The sequence below is a fragment of the Chinchilla lanigera genome, unplaced genomic scaffold (assembly GCF_000276665.1).
Source record: "Chinchilla lanigera isolate Chin_1 unplaced genomic scaffold, ChiLan1.0 scaffold00013, whole genome shotgun sequence".
Lineage (NCBI taxonomy): Eukaryota > Metazoa > Chordata > Mammalia > Rodentia > Chinchillidae > Chinchilla > Chinchilla lanigera.
Genome location: NW_004955414.1, coordinates 19,641,829 through 19,652,661, shown reverse-complemented (window position 1 = coordinate 19,652,661; position 10,833 = coordinate 19,641,829). Strand labels below are relative to the sequence as shown.

At 47.6% G+C, this 10,833-nt stretch overlaps 1 protein-coding gene across 1 annotated transcript; it reads right to left on the bottom strand.

The window, feature by feature from the left end:
• On the bottom strand, positions 1–1,587 carry LOC102019266 (translation initiation factor IF-2-like; the record flags this gene model as incomplete). Its single annotated transcript, XM_013511755.1, is given in 2 exon segments — positions 1–551; positions 734–1,587. A coding segment is annotated over 1 exon segment (522 nt), but the record flags the coding sequence as incomplete, so codon positions are not given.
• Between the last annotated feature and the right edge of the window lie 9,246 nt (positions 1,588–10,833).

Here is a 10,833-nt window from a genome sequence, read left to right as displayed (position 1 = left end):
ACCCCGTCCCGCACCGAGGGTCACGGCCCGGGCTCCCCTCCCCCCCGGGAACCCCGCGCTAAGCGCCGCCCGCCGGCGGGCCCCTGACACGCAGTTGCTCAGGTAACCCAGGCCTGCGGCGGCGGCGACGGCCACAGCGACAGCGGCCACCCAGCCTGCGCCTCCGGGCCGCGGTGCTGCTCCACTGCGCTCTGTTCTAGCGTCAGGCTGACCGAGGCCCCAGCACCGCCTTAGCCGCCCGGGAGCCGCCTCGGGCGACAGCGGCCAGACCAGCTTTGGCCTGGGGGCGCGCGCGCCCAGCCCCCTACTCCCGACCTCCCAGGCCCCGCCCTCCCGCCGCACCTCACAGCCAATCGGCTTCCGCCTCCCTGCGGCTTGGGAATCCGCGCGCTCCGTCCCCCGTGCGCAGCGGCCCCTGGCGAGCAAATCCAGGTACTGCAGACACCACGAGCTCCTGCGAGGCCCTGCCCCTTTGCGCAGGGTGGGGGAGTGCAGCGAGGGCCCGCCCCGGAGGAGGCCCATTAGGGCTGAAAGTGTTTTCAGAAGAAATTCTGCCAGAAAGTAAAATGAACTGTCCACGCCACTTTAGACTAAACTCTCCTACATATCCCCGGAGTCAGGGCTAAAAGAGTCCATCTGCCTTCTGACCTCATCCTCCCTGCCCCGCCAAGCTGTCGGATGCCCTAGCTTAGCTTTCACAGGCGGATTTGCTCCCTGCCCCTCAAGTCCCCACCTCCTGGAGGTTTGTGCGGTCGGGCCGTGGCTGGTCCCTTCCTGCACCTAACTCTCCCAGCTCTCTGAGTCGGTTGGAGGAGGTGACAGCGCCGACGTGAGAATGTGTGTCCCAGAGACGAGAGCCTCCCCTGGGCCTCCTTCAACAAGGCCTGCACTTCCTGTTCTCATGCATACCTCGTCAGCAAGTCTTTACTGAAACCTCTGTGCCCTACCCTGTCCTTGGCACCAAAGGCAGGAGAAAGGATTAGGCCCTGTCGCTCCTCTGGCTGACAGTGCTAAACCAGCTCCTGTTCTGAGCAAGCTCTTTGAAGACCAGAATGTGGATTTGCCTAACAGCTGCTTGGCTTACGGGTTAGGCTGTTGATATAAAAATATACGTCTCACGTCATCAACTACCACTCTCCCTGCTCTGTTAAGCTCCTATCAAACTGGCCTTCTTTCCCTCTGGTTTGCAGTGCTGGGGGTAGAACCCAGGGCCTCAGGCAAGCTAGGCAAGCACTCTTCTCACTGCCCATGGTCTTCTCTAAGTGCCACAAACTTTTGTATCTGCTGTGGCTTCTGCCTCGAAAACTCCTCCCTGCACCTGGCTCTTTACAGAGCTAGCCTCTCCTTCCTCCACATACAGGATGCCTCCTTAGAAATTCCTACCCAGAATTGTGTCATAGGTGTGTCTGCCGCTCCCCAATTTGTGAATGTGAGTTTTCAGAGTTCATTTGCCCGTATGACCCTACACATAGAAGGTACTCAGGAAAAGCTGGTTGACAAGAAATAGTTCATTTGATCCACAGAATTTTTTTTGTTTGTTTGTTTTTTTCCCATACCGGGAATCGAACTCACGACCTCGCGCTTGCCAGGCAGGGGCTGTGCTGCTGAGCTAAATCCCCGGCCCCCCCTTTTTTTTTCTTTTGAGACAGCGTCTCATTGTGTAGTTCAGGCTGGCCTTGAGTTCACTATGTAGCCTAGGCTGGTCTCATGATTCTCCTGCCTCGGTCTCCTGAGTGCTGGGATCACAGGTGTGTGCCACCACACCCAGCAACCAAATATTTATTAACAGCTATGTACTAGCAAATTGCCAGAACAGAAGTCAAACCTCTCCCTGACCCAAGACCTAGAAGACTTATGCTCTGAACAAGGGGTCTAAACCCAAGTAGCACAGCCCATAAGCAGATAATGTGACTGAGAGAACTAGGCAGGAGTAATAGGGAGCGGTGGCAACTTCGGACTGGAAAGCAGCCAGGGTGGGCCCAGTATTGAGAGTCCTTAAGAGAAAATAGACATCTGGATATTTACTTATTTAGGGCTTTTTGTTGTTTGTTTCTTTGTTTCTTTGTTTTAGATAGGGTCTTGCTATATAGTGCAGGCTGGCCTTGAACTTACTTATGTAGCCTAGGCTGGCTTTGAACTCACTGTGATTAATCCTCCTGCCTCAGCCTCCCAAGTGCTTGGAGTATAGGCATACACCACCACACCTGGCTATTTTGGGATTTTTGAGACAGGGTCTTACCATGTAGTTCGGGGTTCACTATGTAGTCCAGGTTGGCCTCAAACTTGCAGTGATTCTCTTATCTCAGCCACTGAGAGATGGCATTACAGGTGTACACCACCATGCCCAGCTCAGAAATCTGGACTTTTATGTAACATATTACTTTTTTTATTTTTTGTTATAAATTGAACACAGAGCCATTGCACTGAGCTACATCCCTACCCCACTCCCTTTTCAAGACAGTGTCTCACTAAGTTGCCCAGAATATGCCCAGTGACATATTCCTTTTTTTACTATTGTGCAACTAACTTTAAAAATACAAGACCCAAACCAAGCATGATGGTGCATGCGTATAATTCTATCTACTTGGGCGGTTGAGGCAAGAAGATGGCAAGTTCAAGGTCAGCCTGAGCAGCACAGCAAGAAAAATTAAAAATAAAAGTATAAAACCCATGGCTGGGGATGTGGCTCTGTGGTAGAGTTCATGCTTTGCATCCACCAAGTCTTGGGTTTGGTCCTCAGCACCACACAAATAAATAAAATATAAAACCTTGTATAGCCTGATGTGGTGACACACACACCTGTAATCCCAGCACTTGGGAGGCTGAGGCAGGAGGATCCTTGTGAGTTTGTGACCAGCCTGGGCTACAAAGTGAGCTCAAGGCCAGCCTGAACTGCATAGCAAGACCCTGTCTCAAAAAGGAAAAAAAAAAAAAAAACCCAGCCTGAACTACATAGTGAGACCCTGCCTCAAAAAAAAAAACAAAAACAAAAAATAAATAAATAAGTAAAATAAAATAAAACCCTGTATAAAAAAATTTAAAAATAAAACCCTGTATAGACCACATAAAACACATCTGCAGCCCAGATTAATCACTCACTATCACGCTGTCATTTTTGCCTAAGCCACCTAACCTGTGCACTCATTCAGTTAAGAGAAAATGCAAGAAAAAAGCAAAGTAAAGCATGCTTAACACAACTTCCTTTAAATTTAAATAAATTGTTGCTCTTAGCCACCACATGACTTATTTGGGGCGTGAGTGCGTAACCTATTTCTTACAAAAAGCCTGGGTCCCACAAGCAAGAAACCATGGTTGGTTACCAATTCACACCAAGACCTTGAACTTCTCAGAGCCTGTTGCATTTCCTCTGACGTTAAAATGGTGTCTAGGAGCCAAAAATAGAATCACCAAATGTTCCAGCAGTTCTACCACTGGGTATATGCCCAAAAGAAACAAGAGCAGGGTCTCAAATATTTGTACACCCATGTTCACAGCACTGTGGACCAACGATGACAACATGTTATGAACCAGAGGTTATGTTTTCTTTTTTTTTTTTTCTGTCTTTTTGAGACAGGGTCTCCCTAAGCAGTTCAGGCTGACCTTGAGCTCACTTTGTAGCTCAGGCTGGCCTCGAACTCGCAAGGATCCTCCTGCCTCAGCCTCCTGAGTGCTGGGATTACAGGCATGCACCATCACGCCCGGCCAGAGGTTATGTTTTAGGGGGGAAAAAACATCCGAAGTCACCCTTTCCTTCGGTACTTTCCTGCTTTGTCATCTCTCTAGTCTTCTGCTATACTTATAGTATTCATATAACTAGAGTTCGATAATCTAATAAGTATTTCTCATCACCATTAGCCTCTGAGCTCATCAAGGTCTGCATTTCATTCGTTTCATAGTCTCACAGATCAGGTTCCTCCGGTACACAAACGTTTTGTTAAGCAAATGAAGAACTGATCTGTGTTCTGTACAGTAGCCTAACTGTCCTTCCGCTGCACTCCAGGACTTCTGCTCACCAGTTGCTTTCATTTAGAAAACCAAAGAAACTTTGAAAGAAGAGCAATCAAGAAGAGTCAGACTTGCTCCAAAAAGTTTAGCTCCTGAGTTTTGGCTATGTTATTAATGGCGCTCCCTGGTGTCCAAAAATAGGAACTACAGTTATCACTGAGAAATGGGCTGGGTGGGAAAGCAAGAGAGTTTGGCTTCTACAACAGAGGATCATCTCCACATCCAGGATCAACTCTAGAATCTTACTGCCAATGTTAATTTATTTGTTTAATAGCTACTTATGTGTTATACATCTATATATTACAACCTAGTTGCTACCCTCCAAGAGCTCAGTTTTTAGGAAAAATACTTATGTGTGTACAAAGAGATAATTAGTACTTGTTGATAATGTCTTGAGCGGGATTGGTACAGGGATAGGTGAGGGAGCACAGAGAAGGGACAAGTGACACCCTAAAGTAGCTCAGGAGATTTTGCAGATGCACACAGACGGGGGAGGCAGGAGGTAGAAAGTGTCTGGTATTTAAATACCTTGCTGAATAAATAGCAATCATACTGTTCTGTACTCATGCTGGGCATGCTGGTGTACACCTGTAACCCTGGCACTCAGGAGGCTGAGGCAGGAGGGCTGCCACAAATTGGAGGCCACCCTGGGCTACACAGTGGGTACAGTGCCAGTCCGAACTACTTAATGAGACCTTCTCTCAAGAAAAAAAAAGCAGGGAGAGGATTCCTGGAGCTATCCAAGATCTGCTGTGTAGCTCTGGGCAAGTGACTCAACCTCTCCGGCCTCGATCTCTTCGTCTGAAGAAAAGCGGGGGATAATCCTGTGAAGTTGAGATGAGTTAATATGTGTAGAACAATTAGAACAGTGCATACCATAATGTACTAAATAAACATTAGCTCTTACCGTTCTGCAAGGAATTTCAGAACCATCACACCAAGTATGTGGAGCTGGGCATGGTGGTGCACGCCTATAATACCAGCACATGGGAGGCTGAGGCAGGAAGATAGCTATAAGTTCGAGGCCAGCTTGAACTACATAGTGAGACCCTGTCTCAAAAAACCCAAAACAAAACAAAACAAACAAAGATCAAGTATGTGTAATTTGCAGAGATCATTCTGGTGATAATGGAGAAGACTGTAGAGATAGAAGCTGGAGACAAATGAGGTGGCTTGAAAACCCAGCTCACTTTCTTATTGGATGTATGACCTTAGGCAGAACCTGAGAAGTAATTATGAAGTCTGACTAGGCAAAATTGATGGGAATAGAAAAGGATCCAGATTTGAGAAATATATGGTGATTATATGACTGGGTGAGAAAACAAAACCAATTAAAATTTCATAATATCCAGGTATGGTGGTGTGCGCCTATAATCCCAGCACTCAGGAAGCTGAGGCAGAAAGATCACCTCAAGTTCGAGACAAGTCTGGGCTATGTAGTGAGTCCAGGCCAGCTTGAACCACATATTGAGACATTGTCTCAAAAAAAACAAACAAAACAAAAGATTTAATAATAGTTGGGCATGATAGTACTTGCCTATAATCCCAGCACTCAGGGAGGCTGAGGCAGGAGGATTGTTGCAAGTTCGAGACCAGCCCAGGCTACAAAGTGAGCTCAAGGCCAGCCTGAACTGCATAGCAAGACCCTGCCTCAAAAAGACAAAAAAATAATAATAATAAAATAAATAAACAAAAGATATTATTACATGCTAGGTCCCGATATTATGTTAAGCATGGTACATTCAATCATTCATTTAACAGATATTTACTGAACAAAGTATTTAAGTACCAGACACTGTCCTGGGCACTGAATAAAATAAGCAAGTCTTTTTGCTCTCATAAAGCTCACGTGTTACACCATATAATTAATATCCACAGAAATCTTATGATGTTGATCTATTTTACAAAGAAAAATAGTAAGACTCTGGTAAGTCAAATTCTCCTGTCTGTAGGTATAGTAATATTATCTGCTTTGTAGTGTTGTTATATCAATTTAGTCAATATATTCAGTAATTTAACCAGGCATGGTAGTACACACCTGTAAACCCAGCACTCTGGGATCCTAAGGTAGGAGAATGACAAGTTCAAGTGCAGACTGGACAATTTAGCAACTTAGTGAAACTGTCTCAAAATTTAAAAGATAACAATAAAATAAAAAATGCTCGGGATATAGCTCAATGCAAAGGCCCTGGGTTCAACCCCCTAGTAAGGAAGAAAACAGTCAGGAACTTGACCAGGGTTACACAGCAAGTAGAGGGCAAATATGAAAATTAGAGAAGGAAAGGAAGAGACATAATAGTGACTCATTTAGGCATCTTCGAAGTTGAGTTCTTCTTAGATCACCAGGATTAAGGAAGGAGGAATTTGCCAGAGGGCATTATGCCAGATGACCTGGGTACCACACGGTCTGGAGAATCTCGGCCACGCAAACGTGTTCTGGAGGACAATAGGACAACTATTGTTCTGTCTGTCTAGGAGGAGGAATTGTCCTGGAGGATGGGATTGCTATTGTTCCCACACCCCATCTACTTAGTTCTTCCAGAGAATCAAGAACAATGGGTTAGAGGACATGACTGTACAGTGTTTAATCTGTTACTTCCTTTGTTAGTTCTTTCTGCTGCCTCATCTTGCCCACTAAAGCCCAGAAAAATGAAACACTGATCTTGTCTTTGACAGTACTGATAAGGAGAACTAAGGGAAGAAAGACAGGGAGGAGACACCAGGAGTCCAGGAGAGACCCGGGTGGGTGTGGAGGTGCACACCTGTAATCCCAGCACTGAGGGAGACTGAGGCAGAAGGATCACAGTGAGTTCGAGGCCAGCCTGGAACTGCACAGTAACTACATAGTAAGTAAGTAACTACACAGTAACTACATAGCAAGAACTACATAGTAAGTTCAAGGCCAGTCTTAACTGCATAGTAAGACCCTATCTCAAAAAAAAACCCTGAAAACATCATTGGGGGATGGAAATTGATGTTTATTGTCATACCTTTAGGCAGCTTGCTAGCCACTCCATATATATGGCTTCATTTAATCCTTGCAATCCCACAAAGCACTCTGTATTTTTCATTTCCATTATATCTAATTTTTTTGTCTTTCTTTTTTGTTTGTTTGTTTTTGTTTTTCTGAGACAAGGTCTTGCTATGCAGTTCAGGCTGACCTTGAGCTTACTTTGTAGCCCAGGCTGGTCTCAAACTTGCAATGATCCTCCTGCCTCAGCCTCCCGAGTGCTGAGATTACAGGCCTGCAACACCACACCTAGCCTTTTGTTTTGTTTTGTTTCCCACTAAGAATCAAACTCAGGACCTTGTGCTTGCCAGGAAGGTGCTGTGCCTGCTGAGCTATATCCCCGGCCCTTAGAGGCTTTTAATTTTTATTTCTTTTTGGTACCAGTAATTGAACTCAAGACCTTGCGTTTGCCAGGCAGGCGCTGTGCCACTGAGCTATATCCCCAGCTCATTTCCACCATAAAATAAAACAGACTGAGAAGTTGTCTGTATTACATGCTCCTATAATGCTCTATACTTTTATATAATTACCTGCTTAAGGTCTATCTTGTTAGTTACATCTGAGTAGGGATTTGTCTATGATTTCTCCACTTCATCACTGGTATATAATACTATGCCTGGCAACAAGGAGATTTCCAAATAAATATGGACTGAAGGAATGAATGTAAAGGGTCAGGTGACCTGTCAAAAGCCACACTGTGTTTCTACCGGGATCTGAACTCTAGTCTGTCTGACTCCAGAACCTATGATCTATAGTCTACCCTACCAAGTACTTCTGGGGTATTTTTGTTGTTGTTGTTGTTGTTATTGTTTTGAGACAGAGTCTTGATATACAGCCTAGGCTGGCCTTCATCTCACTATGTAGTCCAGCCAGGCCTTGAAGTCATGGTAATCCTCCCGCCTCAGCCTCCCAAGTGTAGGGATTACAGGTATATGCCACTACATCCAGCCTCAAGAATCTTCATATGCTGTTTTATTTCTAAATCCCCTATATCTGTTGGTGTCCTGGTCTCAGCTATTTATGAGCACATATACACACTACCCACCAGAACTCACTATGCAGGAAATGCTACTAAGAAAGTAGGAAAAAGAAATAGCCCATCAGACTATGCTGTTTTCTTTCCTTTTCAGCTCAGCATCCTCCTCCTAAGCCTTTGCAGACTGCTCCACCTGATCATACATCTCCCTCTCCTCTCCTCTGGTTTTATTGCCCCTTCATGTATTATGCCATCACCAGGACTGTGACGGTTCTACACTTATTAGTAATATATTAAAACAACTGATTCCAGAGCCAGGCATGGTGGCACACACTTGTAATCCCAGCACTCAGGAGGCTGAGGCAGGAGAATCATTGCAAGTTTGTGACCAGCCTGGGCTACAAAGTGAGCTCAAGGCCAGCCTGAACTGCATAGTGAGACCCTGTCTCAAAAAGGCAAAAAAAAAAAAAAAAATTTGATTCCACAGATGTTTACTGCTGGCAAATGTGTGCTCGGGCCTGCCAGTGCCAGCCCAGTGGGTGGACACACAGATGAATCAGACACAACCTCAAAGGAGGAGACAGACATGAGGTATGGACACAATTTACTAGTGCACCAAGCAGGATGACCTAAGTAGTATTAAAGAACTATGAGCAATGTGCTATATGCATAAACCTTAATTACTTAATTATTATTCTAAAGAGTGTGAGCTCTGAGGTCAGAGCTCAAAGGTATCATCTACTTCAACCCTTTGTTTTCCACTGGAGGAGACTGAGATCCAAAGAAGGGTAGGGCCTGGCCTCAATCTCACTAGTCTGGCTGAGCCAAGACTAGACTGCAAGATCTTCTGAAACGCAGTCCTGGGCTCCTTCTTCCTCCTCTGGTAGCTTCATCGGCAATAGCCTCCTATGCCACCAGGCCAGGAGATGCTGGGTCTCCCTCCTGAACCCGGTCAAGTCAAGCCCAAGACAACAACAATCACAGGAAGTACAGTTTGACTGGCTGCCAATCTTGTCTCTTCAACTATGTTACCTAAGGTACTCTCACCACCCCTAACCTGACTTTCAAAAAATTTTTAGAGGAAATTAAAAAAAAAAACAAACTTCTCTAACCAGAACACTAGTATATAAATCAGAGAAAAAGAAAACTTTCTCTGGTTGTAGGGAGTGAGTCCAAAGCTGAAAACTCCACTATTTTCTTGCCTTTAGATCCTGGGAAAGGAACTCGAAGAAACACAGCCCAAAAAACTTTTTCTGGGATTTTTTTTTTTTTTTTTTTTTTGATACCGCCTCTGAGCTATATCCCCGCCTTTGAAAAAAAAACAACAACCAGGGTCTCACTATGTAGCTCAGCCTCCAATTTGTGGCAGTCCTCCTGCCTCAGCCTCCCCAGTGCTGGGATCACAGGTGTGCATCACCACACCAGGCCAATGGGATATAATTTTAATGGCTTCCCAGAAGCCATTTTAGTGCGTGGTCCGCCTCTGAACTCTGTCATTTATGGGACCCACAATCCTTTCTTCACCCATTAACCACCAAGCACCAGTCACAGGGTTCCCAGCAGGGTATGCAGGAGGACAAAATTTCCCCTTGTCCATCCTGCTCTCCTCTGCCTACGGAGAAGAGTTTATTGTAAAGGCTACGAGGACCATGGAAGATAAAGACCCACTTCTCCCTGGAAAGACATGGGTAGCTTCCTGGAGAAGGGTCTTGGAGAATTGAATCCACCCACTCAGAGTCACTGGTGAATCTGAGGAAGTTTCTAACGGCGCTTCTGATACAGCAGTCAGGCACTAACAGCAGGCCTTTTACACGCCTTCTCTATTATCTTCACAACTACCGGTGAAGAAATGATTTTACCTTGCACAGAATTGAGGCTCAGGAAGGTTAAACTACTTGTTTCCGGAATCGACCCTCCTCTTCATCTGGAAGACAGGCACCCTGTTTTAAACGCTCAGTTCTTTTCTCCCTTGCACGCAGCCCACAGCTCTGCACGTGGCAGGCGCTCAGAAAGTTGGCACTAAACCGAGGGTAATCGATTCTCAAAGTGAAGCTCCCACGCGCAAGACCTGGAAGCAGAAGCACCAGAGGGCGCCCACGAGTCCGCGCACCGGCCGGACCCCAGGGCCCAAGCCAGCCCTCAGCCCTGGGTGCGGCCCTTCGGCTGCGAGCCGCTGCGAGCCCCGGGGAGGACAGGGAGCAAAGGGAGCCCCACGTCCTGCGTGCGCTGAGCCCCCGCCCCCAGAGCTGAGGCGCGCGGAGCGGCAGGGTGCGGAACGACGACACGACATCCTGTTTTTGGGGCCCGCGACTCCGCCTGCGCCTCTGCTGATCGTGTCTTTCCCCGGGGTGCTGACGCCAGCTCCCCTTCTCCGCTCTCTCCACCCTCCCCAGGGGTCTGGGGCCTTTCCACCGCTGAATCACCACCTCCGCCACCCCCGGGGCTCAGGGCAGGGGTGGAGACTGCTCCAGCCTGCCGGATCACGGCTGTACCCCAGCCAGCCCGGGCCATGGCCACCGCTCGCTCGCTGGGCTTGGCTGAAGCCACCAGGCCTAGGGGCGCCTTCTCCGCACTCCCGCGGAGATCGGTGGGGATGAGATACTGGGGGGAAGCGGGCCGATTCCCGACGCCCAGCATACGGCCTCTGCTGGGTGGGCTGGCCGGGCGGAGACCAGAGGCCGGCCCTGGGGCAGCCGAGTCTAAATCCTCGGGGCGAGGGTGGGGAAAGCGGGGAGCGCGGGAGCCGGCCGGGGCGTAGCTTGCAGCTGAGACCCCGGCTGGAGGGCGGGTGGGCGCCGCGCGACCGCGGACTTCCTGGTGGCGCCTCGCCCCGCCCTGCCCT